The 23381-nt window shown below is 37.5% G+C and overlaps 2 protein-coding genes across 2 annotated transcripts in view; one reads left to right on the forward strand and one right to left on the reverse strand.

Moving 5' to 3' along the window:
* The window catches only part of LOC135197192 (vacuolar protein sorting-associated protein 33A-like), a 33062-nt gene extending 29684 nt beyond the window's left edge, over positions 1-3378 (reverse strand). Inside the window, exon 1 of the mRNA XM_064224193.1 lies at positions 3129-3378. Within this exon, the coding sequence (XP_064080263.1) occupies positions 3129-3218 (90 nt within the window). The 5' untranslated portion in view covers positions 3219-3378. The remainder of the gene's footprint in view (positions 1-3128) is intronic.
* A 697-nt stretch (positions 3379-4075) lies between these two features.
* The window catches only part of LOC135198984 (small G protein signaling modulator 1-like), a 528765-nt gene continuing 509459 nt past the window's right edge, over positions 4076-23381 (forward strand). The window contains exons 1-2 of the mRNA XM_064226904.1: positions 4076-4249; positions 4370-4413. Of these exons, the coding sequence (XP_064082974.1) occupies positions 4231-4249; positions 4370-4413 (63 nt within the window). The 5' untranslated portion in view covers positions 4076-4230. The remainder of the gene's footprint in view (positions 4250-4369; positions 4414-23381) is intronic.

A 23381-nucleotide genomic window follows, 5' to 3' on the forward strand; every position in this document is an offset into this window, starting at 1 on the left:
ATTCACTTGATATTTAAATGGTGAAACAAGAATACAATTACAACTCCAAGCATACCATTCAAAAGATTGAAGTTTTGTCAACATAATGTGATACATGAAAGCCCCATATGACCTAAAATAAGAATGTGACGCTCTTCGTAAAATACGTTTTCAAGGCAGTTTTGAAATCCAATATGGCGGCTAACGTGTGGATGTACAGGTTCTGATCAGTGACGACAACCATCTTTCCCAGCCTTCCCAGCACTCATTTGAACAATGTTAGCGTATATATATAACGTTTATTGATCTTACTCAAGATTGCAGTTGTAATCGGCACAATAAAACAACATTTTGATGCCTATATTACTGAAAGTATGAAACTTTTTATTCCTGGGGTCATGGTTTGAACTGAATTCATTTTTACCTTGTAATCAGTGGTTTTTATCCTTACTGCCATCACAACTGAAACTCCACATTGCTTATTTGATTGTTATTATACACATTTTGGTCTCAATTCACTCCACATTGCACTTTAAACAAGTTGCTGTTCCTAGTTCCTAAGCGCGCGCCACAAACACAGTTATGAACAGCAGACGACGAAACTGCAAAGTTTTATTCCCTAAATTGTTTACTTTACTCGTTATTTAGTTCAACTTAACTTTGTTATCTAATAATTTTAATTTAATTCATGTATATTATCCTTTTTTTGCAACCAAATTACCCAGAAAAATTACAGATATTTCTAAAGTAGATACAATCCAATGTTTCTAACCTTTTCGTACATCTGGCTGCCGAAAACCACTATAGTAAAATCTCGTTCTGATACGAGTGTTCGTTACAGAAATAGGTATTGCCCAAAAACGTGCTTGCACTGTCGCTGAAACCCATAGTAGGTATGCTGCTTAGTTTTTTGTAATCAAGTATTTTTTACAAGCTAGCTATTGAATAAATTTGTATTTTTCTCAATCAAAACATATGCCCCTCAATGCTAACTTTCCTCTTTTAACGACTTTCTGGTCATTGCAAATTCTTAATTTCTTAAGGTGCAAAAACAGAGGCCCAGGGACCGAAAACGATTGCGTCACACTACAGCGATAATCTGGCAGTAAAATATCTTCATATATCCAAAAATTAATAATAAAGATATATATGAGCATTACGATTATAACAATTACATGAATAGCTGATAATCTGCATGAATAACTGGTAAACTGTTCTGCAAGAAAGTTGAGTAAAGCAATTATTTACAATTGGTATGAAAGCCAAGATGTCGTGACGTCATAATACAGGACTTAAAGGAACATTATAATTCCAAAAAATAATTACTTAAATTGGAGTCAGAATCGAGTTACTTTTTCAATAACGAATATTTTTTAATTAATCATCATAAATATGTAAAATATTGCTGTTTTACTATTTATATTTAAAAAATTATCGAAGTGCACGCTTTGTCATCTTCTTCTACCAAAACAGTTGTTTACTAACAAACAAGCTGGTAAAGGATCGTGTTCCGATTGTTGTGATGAAAGTACCCCAGCGTCTGTGGGTGCAAGTGGTGTGCGGATTTATCACAAGAAATGGGAAGTTTATTGACACAAGCGACTCCGTAAACATCGAGATGGCGTCAATCTTCTAAATATTTAGAGTTGTAAGTAAAAATGTTGAACGCGTTTTGGTGAGATTTGGACAGCCGTGTACCACCCTTTTCACTACCCTTTGTTTAAATCTTAAAATTTGGCCTTAATTTTTAACTTTGGAGAAAATACTTACTTCAAAAGGAGAGTAGAGGTCTTTAAGCTCTGTTTCTCACCAACAAGTCGCGACTGATGCCCATCTCCGGTGTCAGGATGTGTTATAATGTACTTTTTTTGGGGTTGTACACATTGATCGTACATGGTCCACCCCTGTACCGTGCGGTTTTTTACCCTATGCGCATTACGATTATAACAATTACATGAATAGCTGACAACAATCTGCATGAATAACTGGTAAACTGTTCTGCAAGAAAGTTGAGTATTGCAATTCATTTACAATAGGTACGAAAGCATTTACAATAGGTACGAAAGTCAAGATGTCGTGACGTCATAATACAGGACTTAAAAGAACATTCTAATTCCGAAAAATAATTACTTAAATTTGGGTCAGGAATCGAGTTACTTTTTCAATAACGAATATTTTCAAATTAATCATCATAAATATGTAAAATATTGATGTTTTACTATTTATTTAAATAATTATCTAGTGCACGCTTCGTCGTCTTCTTCTACCAACACAGTAGTTTCTTTAAAACCATCATGGCCAGGGACCTTTTTCCGATTGTTGCGATGAAAGTGCTCCAGCGTCTATGGGTACAAGTGGTGTGCGGATTTAGGGTAAAAAACCACATGGTACAGGGGTGGACCATGTACGATCAATGTGTACAACCCCCAAAAAAGTACATTATAACGCGTCCTGACATCGGATATGGGCATCAGACGCGACTTCTTGTTGGTGAGAAATGGAGCTAAAGACCTCTACTCCGGTGTCAGGACGCGTTATAATGTACTTTTCTTGGGGTTGTACACATTGATCGTACATCGTCCACCCCTATACCATGAGGTTTTTTACCCTATCACTGGAAATGGGAAGTTTGTAGACAAAAGCGACTCCGTAAACATCGAGATGGCGTCAATCATCTAAGTTATTTAATCGTAAGTAAAAATTTCGAAAGCGTTTTGGTGAAGTTTGCACTGTGTTGGCCACCCTTTTCATTACCCTCAGTTTAAAGCTTTAAATTTGGCCTTAATTTCTAACTTTGGAGAAAATACTTCGAAAATAGAGTAGAGGTCTTTAGCTGCGTCTCTCACTAACAACAACTCGCGACTGATGACCATCTCCGGTGTCAGGACGCGTTATACCTGCGTCTCTCACTAACAACAACTCGCGACTGATGACCATCTCCGGTGTCAGGACGCGTTATAGCTACCTAAGTACTTTTTCGGAGGGTGTCCAGCCGTGACCGTCGGTGTGTTGGCCAGTCCATGCGGTAGTTTACCCTAAATGATCAATAGGCTGGGGTAAACTCTAACCTGACTTGGTCAGTCCAAATCTAGCTCATAATGGTTAATAATCTTATTGAACATAAAGAAAAATTACTTCAAAGCCAATACCTTTGTGCCTCCTATCTTCTCGAGAAGATTCACCAAATCCAGTCGAGTAGCTTCTCTAATCAAATTAAAATCTACTTTACCACCCGTCATTGTCTCTGGTTCTGTTTGTTTACATGTATAAGGAACACAGTTTCTTGCTTTCTCATTTCAAGAATCGCTTTCTATATGGACATAATACTAAAACATTGTAATTATATGATCTTAGATTATTTATAGTATTCTATACTATATCTTTTATGGCATCTATACAATCAATAGTATTCAGACGAACCTCCCCTAAAGGAACGTTTCAGCGAGTTTGTTCATTCAATAGTTAGAATAGGTACTGTTACTTAGCAACATATGAAAAAATTAGTCATTTGATTACCAAAAAATTTTAAAATATTAAAGTTTTTAGAATATAAAATGTATAAAAATATATTTTAAATATAATTAAAATATAATATGATCCTGTTTTACCATTTACTTTGAAAAAACTTGAATTTAAGAAAATATATGCAGTAAGAAACAAACCCACTATTACCAACTTTTAAGGCGCTACTTTGACAAGAGCACATTAAACTCGTTTTGATATCAGCTGCGGGTAATGCTAGTGTTAGAGCCTTACTACACTGTGGACTCGTTCTATAAGTGGTCATGTGGCGGACAAAATTCAGTTTTCATTTCATCATCTAGAAAGAGTTCGATTAATTGTATAGTCGTCTACATCTTACTTTTTTGCAATGATTTCTCCAAATCCTGATTGGAAATATGTATTCTGAATAAGATTCTATAAATAAACATCATATGGGAATAAATTTAGGTCTTGGCAAACTTCTCTACGTCCTAATGCTAGTGATACTTGACGACAAAACACTCGAACAGCGGAGGGCTTCGTTACCTCAGGGATACCGACCATGTTGAGGTGTCTTGCAACTGAACACGACCGTGAAGGTAGTCGCGAAATACGGCAGTAGGCGCACCAGTTGTGATGAGCCGTCTTTCCGGCAAAGAACATCTCAGTGTGTTTGTGCATTCGGCCTATTTCCTAGGCTGTATTTTGGTTCACTGAAACGATACCAATTCCACTTTCTGAGAATTAACACTCCCCTATTTCGGCAAGATGTCGATCATTATAGATGGTAAGTGAGCTGCAGTGCGACATTTAATTGATTTATTAATTGTATGTATGCTTGTTTTCTTATAAACAATTTAGCTTTTAAAGAAAATCAGACGAATAGTAATCTCAATTTTTTTTCCAGAGGAGGAGTTCAAGGAGAAACTCATCAGAAACATGAAGAAAGAGGTTAGTTTGCCTGTGCAAAGTTGTTGGATCGTTTATATGGGAGTGTCATGCATATGGGATCACTCCAGCCTTAACCATATTGTAGTTGTTAAGAGGTCAAGTTTGGTTGCTTGGGGAAGTATATTGCAAATAACGATGCCTGAGTTTACCCTTAGCCCCAAGAGGCTTCACATTATGTCAAGTGTTTATGTAGCATAAATTTTGGCACTCCCTTGGCAGATAGTAGACTTAGAATTTCTACGTAAGGTAAGGTTGGGATGTTTGACATCTACAGGGCGTTTACTGGAATGGTCATTTTACCTGTTGCAGGCATACCGACAACTGCCAACTTGATTAAAGTTTACTTCCAGTATATTTTTATATGAGGTTTTAGATCATGATTTGAGTACGACGAACATAGCCATTGATTTATCTTTGAAATAAAGCAAACAGTTTTCGCACTGCCGGTAACAAACGTGTAAAGAAATGAGCCCGTAGCGGAGGCGCTTATAATGTCATGTGTTTAGTTGGCTAAAATGTGTTAATAATTTTATATGTTGTGGATGTCAGGAGATAGACCTATGTGAGCTCTTAAGTTTTCATTTGATATGTTTCATTAATTTGCTTATCTTTTATCCAGATGGTTTTACGTGCACGCGTGATATATATATATATATATATATATATATATATAAATATATATATTATATATATATATATATATATATCTATATATGTGTGTGTGTGTGTGTGTGTGTGTGTGTGTGTGTGTGTATGTGTGTATGCGCTCTCTCTCTCTCTCTCTCGCTCTCTCTCTCTCTCTCTCTCTCTCTCTCTCTCGAGGTATTACAAAGTTATTATGGTTAGCATAAGTTAAAGTAATTGAAGTCTGTATTCCTCGTGGTCGTCAGTTATATGTTTGTGTGTATGTGTGTGTGTGTGTGTTTGTGATAGAGAGAGGGAGAGAGCGCGCGCGCGTATGTAGACCCAGGTTATGGAAAATAAAATCATGTTCTTTTTGTATTTGGCCTTTATTGAATTTCTTCTTGAAGTTGTTTATTTTTTAATTTTCTCAGACGATGAGCACGGGACCACCTACAGTTGAGGATACCTGGGAATGTACGCAGTAGGCTATATGCCTACAGTTTTACGATTTTGGCAATTTGCTTTTGTTTCTTATTTCTGTTGGTCAGAAAAACGGGGCAATATTATCCTGCGTCTTACCTAAGTTGGTTTCGTTCAGTTTGACCTCGGTAGTTTTATTACCGAGTTTTGTGGCGTCACTCATGAACTCCCTCTCTATCCTTCCAACAACTGTCCCTCCCCACTGCACCCCCCCCCCCCATATCCCTTCCTCTGTCACATGACCCCTGGTAACCTGGCACATACGATTTCATTTTACCATGTCATAAAACAGTTAATGCGCGCCAATAACTGTGTAATGATAAACTCAGTAACTTGAATACGAAGAATTCTGCTACAGTTTTCATTGTCACCGTCTGCTTGTACGAACATCGTATAATTAACATTGGAGTAACAGCATAATTCGTTAAGGTTGATTATTTCGTGTTTATTGTTGAACCACTTCTTTTAGCTAGTGGGAAAGGGATTATGTGATAAAAGGTCAATATTTAAGCTATAATATTTCCCTGCTTAGCTGTCATGACTTAGTTGAACCTCAAGAAAAGTAGGCATATAATTTTTTTTTATTTGCTTTAAAGTTAGTGGGTGTGTGTGAACGTTTTTTTTTTCTTTGGCTAGTAAATGAATTATTAATTTTATTATTTTTATTTTCTTCTCGTAGATTACTATCAGTCAAATCCAGAAAAGAATGATAATGGCAGTTTTTTTTTTTTTTTTTGGTCAGTTCAGTGTTGTTTCAGGATGGTTTTCCTTATGTAAATTCTGATTCGGTTTTGATTTCAAATGGCACGTGTGTATGTTTGTGCGTGTCACAACATGTCTCCTCCTGTCTGTAGTCCGTAGTGCTTTGGGAGGAGAGATGTGTATTTCTGGTGATAGAGGTTCACTCTCGACGTGGTTCGGAAGTCACGTAAAGCCGTTGGTCCCGTTGCTGAATAACCACTGGTTCCATGCAACATAAAAACACCATACATACAAACGTAGTGCTTTGGTTACGAATATTTGCAAGTTTGCCGCATAACAAACATACACTCATATCGTGGAACTCAGACAGAAAAGCAGCACTCTTACTTTAGGTTATATTTATGTAATATACGTATATTTTTATTTGACTTTTGCATCCAAGGTCGGGGAACCTACCAGATCATCATTCACACGCCCAACATTACCGAACAGGTGTCAGTTAAGTGCTCCACAGTGTCGACTGAAGAGCCCAGTTTATTCGAGTATGAGATTTGTATGCGTACTTAGGTGTACATTACGCCACGGAGAAATGTTCATTAGTCTCTATCAAAGGGTCGGTTACTTGTGACACTGCCATCTCATAGTAAAGATGCTGTTGATTTGACTTGAATGTAGTTGATAAGAGGTGCAAAATTAACGTTATATCTATGAATTTGCTTTTCATGAGCGTTTATACTGTCCTAAGTGTCTAGAGGATTTTTTAAAAGTAAACAGCTTTATAACAGTCTCTGCAGTTAGAATAGAAGTATAGCCATCATATGGAGATTAATATGTTACTCATAGAAGTTCAGGTTACTAAAACACTACTGGCGCCAAGTAATTGTAACTCATAACATGTAACTGCCTGCTTATTTTTCAATGTATGTATTAATCTAGGAGAAATGTGGAGAGAATTAACCTTTTTTATGTTATGTAACAATTGGCTCCCAAATTAATCTAAGAACACTTATGAACCTTATTCCAAATAACTTAAACGCTCAGTAAAATAAAGACAAACGCGGTAAAAAAAGAGAGAATTAAATAAAAACAGTAAAGCCAAAAATGTTTCCCTTTTGGTTCATTGGGCGAAATGCCACGTAATAATTCTGAGATGCAGTGACATGCATAGTGTAAAGGTCAGTGGGCGACATGAGACTGCATTTCAATTTCGGTTTACACCTGATAACTGGCGTGTTTTTAAAATTTGCCTTTGAAGGTCCCAGTAGCGTTAGAATGATAGATTTTACTCTCATTTTTTAATACTGCATTAAGAACAATTTGGCGTCAGTTCCCGTTGTGCGTTTTGTAAGCATTTGTTTGTTAGGAGGAACTAAACTTGTGTTAATAAGTACGGTTATTTTTGCTTTGGAATTGCTTTTGCTAGTGTTCTATTTTACTTAGTGAGAGAGAGAGAGACATCTTTATCCAATTTAATAGCAAGTGAAAACCAGTTTATTTTCACGTTTAGCTCCTCTGTGGTCACCCAAAACTACCTTACTAGAGTATTGGACCCATTTACTCTCAAATTTGGAAATGTTCTCTTATCTTGGAGGTGTGGCGTCTACTCAGGAAATTGATAATTTCCTCATCTCAAGCGTGGTTCTTATTTTGGAAGTAGTAGTCTTATCTGTCGAACCGGTAGTCTTGTCCGAGTTAGAATTATTATATAACGCAATATTCTCATCATTTTGACCGGCAATTTCATTTTTTAACTTTTTTTTTCCCCTACTGGCAATGTTGTCTTTGCAGCCGATATTGCCTCCAGTTTTGTGATGCAGATCATTCCATCTACTGGCGTAAAATAATTAGAAGTGTCAGTCTCCATTTTGATTATGTTAGACTGATCGTCTGAAATGGTAGAAACCCACTTTGATTTTATTTGTTTGATTACTGTAAGTGGCAGCCTTCACTTTGGTTATGTGAGTCTGATCATTTGAAGTGGCCGTCTCTTCTTTAATTTTGTTAGTCTGACCATCTGAGATAGTAGATTCCTCTTCGATTTTGTTTGTGTTATTATTTGAATTGTCAGTCTTCACTTTGGTTCTGTTAGCTTGATCATTTGAAAAGGTAGACTCCTCTTTGATTTTGTCAGGCTGATCATTTGAAGTTGCAGATCTCCTCTTGATATTGTTAGTCGCAACATATGAAATGATTCGTTTTGATTTTCTTAGGTGGACCATTGGAAATGGTAGATTTCTCTTTGATTTCGTTAGGCAGAATATTTGATTTTATTAGTCTGATCATTTGAAGTGACAGTCGCCACTTTAATTTTATGCTGAGCGTTTGAAATGATAGTCTCCATTTCGATTTTGTTAGGCTGATTATTTGAAATGGCAGTCCCCATTTTGATTTTGTTAGTCTATAATCACCTGAAGTGGTGGTCTTCATTTTGGTTTTGTTAGGCCGATCAGTTGAAGTGGCAATTTCCTCTTTGTTAGGCTGATCATTTGCAATGGTAGTTTCCTCTTGATTTTGTTGTCATTTGCTGTTAGTCATTTGCTGGATGTAGGCTGATTTCAATAGCCTCATTTTGTTAGTCTTTCTTTTTGTTAGGCTGATCATTTGAAGTAGAAGTATTATATTTTATTTTGTTAGGCTGATGGTATGAATGGGAGCAATTTCCTTTATTATTTTATTGGTCTAATAATTTGAAATGGCAGAGCACCACTAGAGAGAGAGAGAGAGAGAGAGAGAGAGAGAGAGAGAGAGAGAGAGAGAGAGAGAGAGAGAGCTCATTTCACTAATTTAATCGAAACATTCGTTACTGATTGATATTGATTTCCTTTCCATTATTTAAAAATTCTGTTTTTGCAAAGCTGGTATCCATTGCTCAATCACCTTCACGCAACAGTTCAATAGCTTTATATCGAGTCTTCTACCATCTTTTGTATTCTTGAAAGATCGAGTGTTCTCGCTGATTATACTAATTTACACCAATTAGTATATAGTAGTAGAAATAGCAGCAATAAATAGGATAGTTCCATGGAAGTGTCAGTGAAAAGCCTCATTGGGTCATGATTTCTTTCCAGCTGTACGTCATTTCGGATGTCATTCTCAGAAAATGAATCTATTCAAAAGTTGCGTCGATTGATAAAACATGAAACCAAAAACTATAAATAAAAATAAATGAAAGCATGTCGGTAAAACATACGGCGAAATAAAATTATTAAGGCTCTCGGTAGTAAGCTGCCAAACGTACTACCAACCAGCCGGTGTTACATTACCTATGAAAGATCCTTCTAGGACTAGTCGGTACCCCTTCATGTGTGACACTGTTTATAACTGCGCCCCCCCCCCTATTTTTCTAGGCCTACTAAACCTGGTTTGAGTAGGCTGGTAGGGTTTCAACAAATCTTCCTGTATTCCTATACATCTGAATGAATACTATTGCATGTTCACTGCTTATAAGTGACGAGAGTTAGTGCGCATATAACCTCCGTTAGAGATACTAAGTGTGGTAGTCGGGTGCGTAACCATTATGTATATAGTAGAAGAGAGTTGTTGCTCTGCTATCGTCTGTCGTAGGGTACGTCAATACTACAGTTAAACATGTTATAAACACATGTCTGAAACTTATCGCACACTCTTCACAAACAGACTGAATTTAAATTAATGCTGACGATTATGCAGCCTTTGTCCAAGGTTCATTATCCACTTTTATAGTCGTTGATTTTGTGCCTTTTTGTGAGCTGTAGGGGATAAGTGCCGGTATTTATTTTATTATTATTCTCTTAGTTCTTTGGAGGTTGTTTCTTTTCTTGTCAGCCTTATTTCATGCTATGAAACCTCATTTCCATAAACCCTGTAGATTCGAGACCTCGCCATACTTTCCACTGGATGCGTCTATTATACACTATCAACACCCCTAACAGTTTCTACTAACTGTACAGTACCTTCTATTGTTCTAAGAGTGTGAGTGACGTGTATTGGCGTTGCAGTGGTATAGAATTGTCATTTTATTCTCCATTCGTGCGGAACTAGCGTTTTCTTTTTATAACTGGGACTTTTATGTTTTCATCACTAAAGACCTGACTGTCTCTTTTGACGATTATGCAAGTGATTTTTCCTTTCGTTTAGGTAATTGTTGTTATAATTTACTAATGTTATACGGCAGGTTTAGACTCTGTGAACCCTTATCGGCCATTCACTCTGAGAGAGAGAGAGAGAGAGAGAGAGAGAGAGAGAGAGAGAGAGAGAGAGAGAGAGAGAGAGAGAGAGAGAGAGAGAGATCCATGAAATCGTGCCGAAGGTATCAATCAAAGTCTGCATCCTATTAGCTGTCAACCGTCTCCCCTTCCCCAACCCACCCATGCACTCGCTTCCTAACGACCACCCCGCCATTCCAAGGACCTGTTGCTTTCCCCAGCAGGCAGCGTCAGCAGGAAGGCGTCTTATCTGAACAGTTTATACCATTCAGAATAGCTTCAAACCGTTGGTCATCACACGACCCCAAGATTCGAAGTTTATCCATTTATCATCGATATCTTGACAGAAGAAGGGAGACAAGATGGCTTATGTCATTGTGTTCGTTTCGGATGAACCCTAGAACTTAGTGATTTTATTTTAATGAAAATGTAATCTTGTGATATCTTCATTTATTATTACTAATGTAAATATTGAGTATGATTATTTGACCATAACTTACTCAGCCTAAATGTGCAGTTATTAATGATTTTGTGTAGCTCGTTTTTTGTGATTGTATATGTAGGTGTTTATCCGTCTTTTTGTGTGCTTGCATGCATTTGTGTGTGAGGGAAAAGGGTTATCGTAACTTTATCACATAATGGTTACTTTGCTGATATCCTGCCAATTTATTATGTAAGTGCAGAGGAGGAAGGAGGAAGGATAAAAGGGGAGAAAATATCAATAAAAGTAAAAGCGGTAACACGCCAACGTTCTCTGCTGTTCTCGTCTTGTTTTCCTCCAGGGAGCAGGGGCTGTGGACAATACAGCGTCATTTATTTCCTCGAAGAACGGAGACGTCAAGATAATTCACTTAATGTGGTACTTATCCTGATATTACTGTCTTCTTCACGGAGATTTGGAATTTATTTCCTATGAGTTCGTCGAAGTAATCACCTTGTCGATTGCAGGGTAGGCTTCCAGCATGTATCTAGACCGTGGCTTCCAGGGGCCGGTTGGTGCTACTATGGTTGTGGATGGGAAAGGATTTTAATGTGTCTAACCCTCCTTAGGGAAGGTAGCCTTAGAATAGGAGATATAACTTGTAGTCATTGAGTAAGGAGCTGCAAGCGTTTCGTCTTCCCGAACACATATACCGACGTATAATGCGACTTGGTATTAATCAGGTGTAGCCATCTATAGAGGTCACCTCCGATGTGCTAGTACTAAACATGGTGGAACTCAATGGGATGCCGTGTTTAATACTAGTCATTTCTGTTTATCAATAAAAGATATCTTTGATCCTTGAGGGGCTAGTACTAAGCATGGCGTCCCATTGAGCTCTCGCCATTAGTACTGTAGTAGATTCACATCCGTGCATTTGGTGTCTAGGCCAGTTCCTTACGATGCTCCTGATTGGCTGTTGATAAGCCAATCACAGGGCTGGAAACTCAGTCTCTCTAGAGAGTTCACATAGGCAAGAGGGATACTTTTGAAAGACGTATCCCCCAGGAGAGGTGGAACATAGATCATACCCATGTGAACTCTTGTCTTATCAACAGCCAATCAGGAGCGTCGTAATGCACTGGCTTAGACATCAAATGCACGGTTGATGTGAATCTACTATAGCACCGCGGAGGATACATACTGGGATAATACCAGGTGACTCCGCGTGGCGACTCCGGTTTAGAGGTATGTTTGCCGTAGACTATAGAAGACTCCCAATTTATTAAATTAAACAATATCAGCTTACAGGATAATATTTTTGCAACGATTAAAACATTTAAAAACATTTTGAAACCATAAAAATCCTGCAAATTCATTATCATGGTATCATCTGACATCATAAGTTCATTGAAGACGTCTTGGGATATATTTGTTAGGAAATCATCGCACGGATCAATTTCCGGATATAAGATGGCGTGTCAGTTTATGCTGCTGCTTCTTCCTTTGCAAAGTTTACTGCTTTTAACTCGAATGTAGCTTCGTACCTTCTTTTATTTTTACCGATAGTTGGTGTGGCCATAATAGAGTCTTGTGATAACTGTTTTTGAATAAATTATGGTACTCTGGATGAGGCTAGTAACAAAGTGAGAACCGTAATTACTGTAATTACAGTTGTTTTGTTTACAGTATCGATAGTTGTGTTGCTAGTGATTCACATGAATTAGCTAGGGGTTTTTAACTGTTATTACAGTTGTTTACTGTGTCGATTATATTGACGGTAGTAGTTAACTAATTACACAACTATCCACATTTCAGGGGTTAGCCTATCATTAAGTTAAGTATATCTTAGTTTTATCAGACCACTGAGCTGATTAACAGCTAGGGCTGGCCCGAAGGATTAGATATTATTACGTGGCTAGAACCAATTGGTCACCTAGCAACGGAACCTACAGCTTATTGTGAGATCCGAACCACACTATATCGAGAAATGAATTTTTAATACCAGATAGCCTCGGCAGGATTTAAGGTTTTCCTTTTATACTCTGCATATAAGACGACCTCCCAATTTGGGGGAGATTTTTAAGGTTAAAAGGTCTCCTTATACGCCAGCATGTAAGGTAATAGCGGTCCATTATTGTAATCTGCACCAAAATTGACAGAAAATCAGATTTGCTTGGTACCACCTCGAAAAGCTATTTTACTCTCTCTCTCTCTCTCTCTCTCTCTCTCTCTCTCTCTCTCTCTCTCCTCCTCCTCCAGTACTTTTGCATGAAAAAAATAAATTTACTGTGGGTATTTTCAGAAGTGGTTTGACTGCATGAAAGCCAGTGAAATAAGCTGAATGACTTAATTACTGACTTGTTTTACTAATGTTATTCAATTCTTTATCCAGGAGCATCGAAGAGAATGCAGTGATTTTTATATTATGATGATGCTAGGAGACAATATTGAAAGAAATTTAGATTGTATTTTGGGCTTCAGTGTAGACTTTATTTACACGAAAAAGGTTCGCGTCAAATAATAATGTCTTAAAATGGGAAGCACCCACTTTTCTGTTCTACTTCTAGCGTGAAATTGATAGACGGGAGTTGTTCATTCAATTTTCCAGGCGTTTATTTACACCCACGCCTTTAGAAACAATAGCCAAAATGTCATCCACATACCGAAGCCGTGATACAGGTATTGGAACCCGTATGGGGATAGTGCCGTGAGTGCACCTCACGTGGTGGACTGTACTATAGTAGATTCACATTAACCGTGCATTTGATGTCTAGGTCAGTCCCTTACGACGCTCCTGATTGGCTGTTGATAAGCCAGTCACAGGGCTGGAAACTCACTCGAGAGTTCACATAGGCAAGATGTATTTTTCACCTCTCCTGAGGGATACTTGTGAAAGACGTATCCCTCAGGAGAGGTGGAATATACATCCTACCCATGTGACCTCACTCTTGAGAGACTGAGAGTTTCAAGCCCTGTGATTGGCTTATCAACAGCCCATCAGGAGCGTCGTAAGGGACTGGCCTAGACATCAAATGCACGGATGATGTGAATCTACTATAGGCATTACTTAAGGTTCTTTGCAGTGTCCCCTCGGCCCCTAGCTGCAGCCTCTTTCGTTGACTTTTCTGTACCTCCGTTCATATTGTTTTTCTTCCACCTGACTGACCACCCTCTCTAACAGTTGTTTCACAGTGCAACTGCGAGGTTTTCCTCTTGTTACACCTAACAAACCTTTTTCTTTCAGCGCTAAATGACCTCACTGATCCCAGTACTAGGCCATTGGCCTAAATTCTATCATCCAATTCAATCCAGGTATTGGAATGGCCTTGAGGATAACACGTTTTCACAAAGAATTAAATAGATGGATTTAAGAGAACTGGTTACGAGGTTTTTCCAAACGTTTGTTCCAAGAATTTTCCCGTCAAAATGAACTTATCACCAGAAATTCTAAATTTACCCTGTTTATTTCTTTTTTGAGTTATAACCACGCTTCAATTGCCGCTTTTATAAATCGAGAAAATACATCAGAATTTACTAAACGGGAGTCGAGATTGCTCACGATACCGTTTAATCTTTTCCCGTTACGTGTCGTGAATTTATCATGCGGTGCCTGAGAGTAATCATGACGACTGTGGTAGCAGTTATGTAAGATATTTGGAGCGTCTATACAAGACAGCCTATTATGTGAAACAGTTGTAGATTAGATATACATATATACATTATATATACATATCTATAATGCATATGTATGTATACATATTATCATATATTATATATATATATATATATATAATAAAATATAATTTCCCCTTCTTTGTTAAATACATGAAAATATATTAATTCCAAGGTAGACCGAATTGGATATTAAAGGACATTTGTAGCTCGATATATATATATATATATATATATATATATATATATATATATATAATATATATACATATACATATATATATATATATATATATTATATATATATATACACACACATTGATACACATATATATATATATATACTATGTAATGTAGTCTATGTATGTATTCGTAAGAGTAATTGTTTCATACTCTTTGTGGCCATATGCAATGTGTATATTTATAACACGGTGTAATTCCTTTGTAAGTAGATAGACACACGTGTGTGGTACAAATACCAATGCTAATAATAATAATAATAATAATAATAAATATAATAATAATAATAATAATATAATAATAATAATAATAATAATGTGAGAATTCTAAAGTAAGGCGAAAGCTGCAGGAGTTACCTTTGAAAATTCAACAACTTAGTTTGTCCCCTTGTAAAAATCTAGCCGATAATTAGAGATTACTTGTACTTTGATTTTTTCGTATACCTATATGAATGATCAGATATATGCAGTATTTCCTTCTAAGATTGTTTAAAGTTTTTTGAAATATTTCCAGTTTAAGAAAGGCAAAAGGAATTGTAGGGAAAGATGAATTCATTTTCATTTGCTCCTTGTCCCTTTTTTGAGTGCCGAGGGTCATACTTGTTGTACTTATTGACAGATGTTCCAGGAACATTTTATCTCCTCTCTGCTTTCCTTTCCAAGAAATTGCCGGCAGTTCTTTTCCTTTTTTTTTCTTCGTATCTCCTCCAGCGTTTGTCACGTGGCACACATGCTGGTAGATATTGCGTAGTGATTTTAGAAACCTGTGATATTAGTAGTAATATGAAATATAGAAGCGTTGCTGATAATATTACGAGGGAGTACATTGCCCAGACGCATTAGCACTGACTTATGAATTTTGCCATTGTTTTATGTTCGCGTTTAGGGCAGACCTTCCAGATTTTTGTTCGGATCCCAAAATAAGTAGTAGGTCCTGTTGCTCAGTAACCAATTGGTTCCTAGCCACGTACATAAAACTCTAATCCTTCGGCCCAGCCCTAGGAGGTAGTTGTTAATCAGCTCAGTGGTCTGGTTAAACTCGGATATACTTAACTTTCCAGAAATAATGAGAATTTTTCCATTTTTCCAGACAACCTGGAAGCCTCATGGCTACAAATTGTTCGTTCAGCAGTTTAAGAAGGATTCTCTGGTCAAGGCACTTTCTTAGTCACTTGGCAGTGTTCATATGTGAACACAAACGTTGTGTATGTGCTTACGTTATATCCCAAATTGCCTGGATAGCCATTATTGTATTGGTCTTCAAGAATTTTTTTTGGCTTTGGCTTTGGCTTGTTGTTGTCATGTTCGTACGTTTAGATGTTGATCTAGAGCTTAGAATTGTAAAGGTGCGTCCACACGATCGAACAATGGACGACGGACAAACATTGTTACCATATCATAGGCGAAGCAGAATGACGTCATAAGCGTTGAAACGATGGAAGTAGATCTGGCAACAAACAGTGAGACCAGATGAGGTTGTATACGACTGTTTTTACTCTGCTCACAAGGCCAAGACCGGCATACAATTGTTAATTGGTGACAAGGTTTGTCCGTCGGACATTGTTCAATCGTGTGGACGCACCTTAAGTTGACCCAATGCCATCAAATTGCTCCCTTCCAAACCTTGACCCAGATGGACCGTTGAATAGCTGTGAAGCGTCCTATGATAAGACGCCAACACGGGCATTATTTGGTCGCCGACAAAGCCCAGATCTCTGTTGTTGTGAAAGAGGAAGTTATAGACTGCCTTATGGTCATTCGATCCTCTAAGGATGGTTAATGGATGGACATTGTAGTCTCAAAATATTTTGCTAGTGTGAAACTGCGAAGGTGTTTCTTTTATGCGAAAGGAGGTCTAGTTGTCCATGTCACTTGTGATTGTTTTATTATTATTAAATATTCAAAATTTCGAGAGAATTTTCTATATTTATACGTCACTATGATAAGACTTTCTAGTCTAAGAGTTAAATGTGATATGCATTTACGAGACATGCATTCAATGATATTCGAGGGCTGGCCTTACATTATCATATTCTGTTGCGTATGTACTTATTTACAATGTTTTGAAAATTATTGTCCTTTGCTGGGTACAGGAAACTTTATCTCTATTTCTGTTTGCAACTCTGTAAAATTCGCTACATTTAAGCATTGGAAATTATGATTAGAACTTTTTCACACACACACACACACACACTAAAATGTTGAATGAGGGGAAATATGTGAATAGCGTGCGTGGTCATGCACTCTCATTCACCTATGAAAATTCAATATCCAATATAGTTTCTTTCCGAGGTTTTAATCTTTTTACATCATAGGCGCCAGGCGTAAATTGTTGTGCTGTCTGCGCTCCCGCGTGGAAAAATAAGCTCCAGCTTTTTAGGAGAGGGAAAATATGGTTGAAACAGCCTGTGGAGGTGGACGTTGGGGTGAGTGGTGTGGTGGCTGGGAGGAGGTGGTAGGTAGGACCCTTCCCCCCTTCCCCCCTTCCCCGAGGCAGTAGGGGCCCTCTTGCCACAATGTTATCTTTACGAAAGAGGGGAAAATGGGTTGCCTGAATCTAAGCTCATGAATTTATAGATTAAATTTCGGGTTGGTGTGAGTTTCGTGTTCAGGTTCGGTTGCTGTGGTAACGACAAAATTATGCATGATGCTTAGCTAAAGCTGAGGAGGAAGGAAAAGAGAAAATGACCTCTTTCAGTTACTTGATCGTTGTACCTGATTGTAATAAGAGAGCAATATACTTGGCACTATTTAATCATTGCAGATCAAGGTGAAATGCTAATAGACGCGAGGCAAGCTATGGTTGGTATATATATTATATGATATATATATATATATATATATATATATATAAATATATAAATATATATCTATATATTTATAAATTATATATTATATATTATATATATATATATATATACGCATATATATACATATAAATCGGGAAAGGAGACATATACCAGAAGTCTTCAAGATGTTTTATTAAAAACATATGGGACGAGGTTTCAAGACTAGCGTCTCATTCTCAAGCTAAAAAGTAACCAATATAAGTTAAACTAGTGTTAACTAAAAAAAAGCTAACAAAAGTGACAAAACTGCATTAGGCTAAAGGAAGGGAAACAAACCATTAGAAATTGAGAAGGGAACAGAATGACTAATATGGGAGATCAACCAGACCAGCTGCAGAAGTCGCGAGAAATACGAAATAAATAATGACTAAAATTGTCAACATTTGTTAAAGGTACGAACCGATTGTCATAGGAGCGTCAGTTATCTGACTGGTGTCAATTTAGATAATCCTAAGTTCTCTAGTATCCAAGATCATGCAAAAAATGCAAGCAAATAATCCTGAGTTCTTTAGTATCCAAGATCATGCAAAAAATGCAAGTAAATAACCCGGAGTTCTTTAGTATCCAAGATCATGCAAAAAAATGCAAGCAGAACCCAAGATCATGCAAAAAAATGCAAGCAATTAATTCTGAGTTCTCTAGCATCCGAGATCACGCAAAAAGAACAATGCAAGCATATTGTCCATTACAAAGATTTTAAAATTCTGGGCAGGGCACCGAACCACCAAATGTTGAAAATTTTAGTCATGCTTTTATTTATTTGTTTGTTTGTGTGGTGTTTTTGCGGGACCAACGGCTATACGTGACTTCCGAACCACGACGAGAGTGAACTTCTATCACCAGAAATACACATCTCTCTCACCTCAGTGGAATGCCCGAGAACTGAACTCGCGGCCACCGAGGTGGCAGGTCAAGACCATACCAATCACGCCATTGAGTCATGTTTATAAAACGGGCAGTTCCCCACTTCAAAGGCCAGTCTTCTTCGGCACGTTTGTACCTCTCGTAGTTCTGCCATCTGGTTGTGCTGCCATATAGTAGCCATTCTGTTTCCTTCTCAATTTCTGATGGCTTTTTCCTTTCTTTCAGCCTAATGTAGTTTTTGTAAATTAGTGTGAGTATATTTTTGAATCAATTAACACCAGTATTAATTTTGTTGGTTACTTTTGAACTCAAGAGAGACGCTAGTCTTGAAACGTTCCGCCATATTGTTTTTTGATAAAACGTCTTGGAGACTTTTGGGACATGTCTTCTTCTCCGATTTGGATATTCGGTCAAGTTTTTTGAAACTGCCAACTAGCTGCTTCAGATATATATATATATATATATATATATATATATATATATATATATATGTATATAAATATAAATATATATATATATATATATATATATATATATATATATATGCATACATATACATACATACATACATGTGTATATCCATCAAGAACCTGATATATAGTATATACATGAGTGTGTCTATACACGTATGTATAATGTTTACACGAGTTTGTACATGCGAATGTGTGTGGGTATCGAGCTTAAGTTATTGGGAGACTCCTTACTGGAATGAGAACGTGTGCAAGTCCAGGCGAGGCGAGGTGGGGGTAGGCGAAGATTTAGGAAGACATACATGTACGTACCAATTTAATATGTATGAACGTGTGTGTGTGCGGGGAACTCGGCGTGTACGTATATAGTTATTTGGAAGCTCGCCTCACCAGCGTGACAGTCTCATTCTAATCTACCTACTAGTCGGAGATTGAGGAGACACGTAGCAGGTAATCGAATATTGTATATTTCGGTTTGGGCCGTCGCGTGGACAGCCTCGTCCCAAATTACAAGCTGGAACGTCGAAGGCCACAACACACTGTGGATCCTCTCCCTGATGGACGCGTGTTCTTGGCAGCGCTTTCATTTGTACGTTTCTTTGCAGTGTTCATTTCTCACCTTTGATGTCTATCTTTTCGACCGACAGCCTCCCTCCCTCCCCACCCATTTTTTTTCTTCACTCCCCTTTGCTCTTCTGTGAATTAGTCTTTGATCTTAACTTTTTTTTTTCTTTTCTTTTCGTGCATCTCTTGGGTGCAGTGTGTGTGTTGCCTAGTTTTGACTCGTTCTCCGGCTGTCCGCTCCAGTCGTTCTGTCTAGTCGTCTGCCTGTCTCTGTAGCATTATTGTTTTGCCGTCATGTGTTGCTTTATGAACTTAGTAAACATGTTTATTAATTTATGAATGGAGATTGATGCTGCTCCTGCCACTAGTACTACTATTCTTGTGGATATTAATTTTGATGGTGATGATGAAAAATTAAGATAGTAAATGATTCTTTATTACCTCTTGTCACTGATGTTGGAAGAGGGTTGTGTTTTTGCCCATGTCTAAGTATATTTGCAGGGCAGCTGAATGTAGTTTGAGTATCTCTATACACACACACACACACACACACACACACACATATATAATATATATATATATATATATATATATAATATATATATATATATATATATATATCTCTCTCTCTCTCTCTCTCTCTCTCTCTCTCTCTCTCTCTCTCAAAGTAAGCGCCTCATTGGCGTGGTCGGTATCGTGTTGGCGTGCCACCTCGTTGACCGCGAGTTCGATCCTTGGGCATTCCATTGAAGTGTGAGAGATGTGTATTTCTGGTGATAGAAGTCCACTCTCGACGTGGTTCGGAAGCTCACGTAAAGCCGTTGGTTCCGTTGCTGAATATCCACTGGTTCCATGCAACGTAAAAACACCAGAAAAACAAACAAACAAACTATATATCAAAGTTGAAGAGCAGCGAGTTTGGGACGAAGGTCAATTCCTTATTTTTTCCTTTCATTGTACTTTATTTAGCTGACGTTTTAGGGTCATCTATTCCATTTCCAAAGCTATACATTTAAAAAAATAAAGTTAAAAACATACTCAGGCTTTAAAAAAGATTTTTACATAAGAATACTAATGGAAAAATTATAAAAAGGAACAAATTTCATCTAGTAGTTGTGAAGCTAACAAGGCGTGATCTGACCTCCAGCTTACTCAGGGCGCGTGCTAAAATCTACGGTCACATAGAGCGATGTTTCACCAATGAAAATGAAAAGAAAAACACCATACAAACAAACATAATTTACGTCAGATGAGAGAATAATTTCACCTTCAGCAACCTACGAGTGTAGCCCACTTACTTTCCCAGGTCACATCAGGGGCAGTGAAACAAACAAATGACTCCTGAGGTCATCAAAAGGTGAAGACTCTTTTTACATTCAAACAAATACCTAGTCGTCATTGGGTTACCAGGTATTAATTTAAGTTCGAGAACAGGTAGATATTTATCCATTGTTTGTCGCAGGTCCTCGTAAAAACGTTTATTGTAAATTGGCCGGGATCCTTTCATTTAAAGATAATCTAGGAATTGTTGGTATTTAAGATTTTGGTGAAAAATAATATTTAATAATTTATAAAGATGTTTGTGAAATAGTTTAGAAGGAAAGCAATTATTAACAAAATATTGGCCGAGATAAAAAAAATTTCACAATGGAAGCTGTTGCAATCAGATGTTAAGGTAAAGGCCCCGTGGAAGAGGGTAGATAGAGAGTCATATGTCTACAAAGTCTGACGGATGTTGTCTTATCTCAAACAATAAGAATGATGAAGAAAATCGCAAACTGGAGAACTTCTGGTGATAGAAGTTCGCTCTGGACGTGGTTAGGAAGTCACGTAAAGCCGTCGGTGCCATTGCTGAATAACCACTGGTTCCATGCAACGTAAAAACACCATAGAAGCAAACAAACAAACTGGAGCTCGCATATATTCAAAAGCACATCAGTTTGGGAACTTTCATGCTCCCTCCGAAATTGTATGTGCCTAGGAAATTATTTATCCAATCTGTGTGTTTTTTTTTTTAAAGTTTCAAAGGTCGAGACTGATCTGTCATCATACTAAGATTGATTTATGTCGATCCCTGCAACTATGTTGTTGACTTTTGTCATTCATGTTTCTGTCATTGCTATTTATTTTATTTTATTTTGTTTTATTTTTATATAATGGTTAAAGTCACAGAATAAACTCGCGAACTTCCAGCCCTTGAAGAATTCCTCTTGTTCAGCTGCGGGAAAATCCTGGCGTGGGTGTAAACGGTGTAGCCCTCTTCCTCTTCTTCTTCTTCTTCTTCTTCTTCTTCTTCTTCTTCTTCTTCTTCTTCTTCTTCTTCTTCTTCTTCTTCTTCATCATCCTTTTCTTCTTCTTCTTCTTCGTCGTCATCTTCTTCTACTTCGTCATCCTTTTCTTCTTCTTCTTCTTCGTCATCCTCCTCTTCTACTTTTTCTTCGTCATCCTTTTTCTTCTTCTTCTTCTTCTTCTTCTTCTTCTTCTTCTTCTTCGTCATCCTTTTCTTCTTCCTCCTCTTCTTCTTCTTCTGTTCAATAACTCGAGTGGGTCTAGTTGCAGGAACCTTTTAGTCTGGAGCGCACTAAAAGACCCTTTTTTTCTGTTTTCCTTTTTCTATTCTGCTCTGGTTCAGGAAGCAAATTTATGCTTCACTGGTCAGAGAGAGAGAGAGAGAGAGAGAGAGAGGAGAGAGAGAGAGAGAGAGAGCGGGGCGTATCAGTAACTGAAAACGAAAACGTGAGCTTTATTCGTGTTCGTCTCACTGATTTCATACTGTCTTTTCCACCTCTTTCTCTTCTCTGTTTCTGTTCGTATTTTTATTTTCTCGTCAGTGTTTTTCTCTTTATATTCGAGTTTATTTTGTATTTCAGTTTACCTTTTTATGGGTTTCGGATAATGTTTACTTTAGCAGTTGCATTTTTCTGCAGTGTTGGAAATGCATTACCTCCTTGTTCTTTGTTCTCAGCCTGAACAGAAGGAAAATATTGGAGGGATAAAATATTCTCAGATAAAAACTGTTGCACATTTTACTCGTTTCCCAAACTTTTTATAGACTGAGGGCTTTGCTAAACGCCTCTCCTCTCTCTCGTGAATGTCGAGGTTTAAGGTTGTATTAAACAGTGATGATAATGGTGATAATGATGATGATGACGCACATTTCACTGTGTGGCAATGAATTCCTGCTTTTAATATTTACTATGCTAATAGTGTTTCCTTTTTTTTTTTTTAACCTTGTGATGATGGTTACGTTTCTTCGAAGTAAATGGGTCGATTTTCTTTGTATAAAGAACACCACATGTTTGAGCACAGACCGTAAAAATGAAAAGTTGATTGATTTTTTTTTTTTATCTTTTATTAGTTGATCGATTGATTGATTTTCACTGTGTATTGACGTCACAACAGCAAGGGTCTGTGGCGGCCGACAGACAGCCGATGTCGTGACCAACATCCAAAAAGAGAATTGCAGAGAGAGAGAGAGAGAGAGAGAGAGAGGAGAAGAGAGAGAGAGAAGAGAGAAGAGAGAGATAGAGAGAGAGAAAGAAGTTTTCTGAAGACGAATCACAACTATTTTTAGAAAGGCGACTACAGAAGTTCGAATAAGGCTTTTTATAGCGAGAGCTGCTGTAAAGAACTACGCGTGACAAAGCAATATATATTGACTCTCCAAGGCTTTCAAGGAGCGCCACTGAATCCTCACGACTTGTCAAAAGTATCCGTAGTCCACAGGAAAACTAGCCTACTTGGATACACAGATGAAAGAGCCACCCTGTAATTGTCTGGGAGATTCCATTGCATATCAAGAAAGAATGGTGAATATATTCCTTCTTGGGTCGTGGACTTTCTGATCTGATGCGTGGGACCTTATTAAGTGCCTGTTCTGTTCGTGTGAGTTTTTT

This window comes from Macrobrachium nipponense, chromosome 23 (assembly GCF_015104395.2).
Source record: "Macrobrachium nipponense isolate FS-2020 chromosome 23, ASM1510439v2, whole genome shotgun sequence".
Classification (NCBI taxonomy): domain Eukaryota; kingdom Metazoa; phylum Arthropoda; class Malacostraca; order Decapoda; family Palaemonidae; genus Macrobrachium; species Macrobrachium nipponense.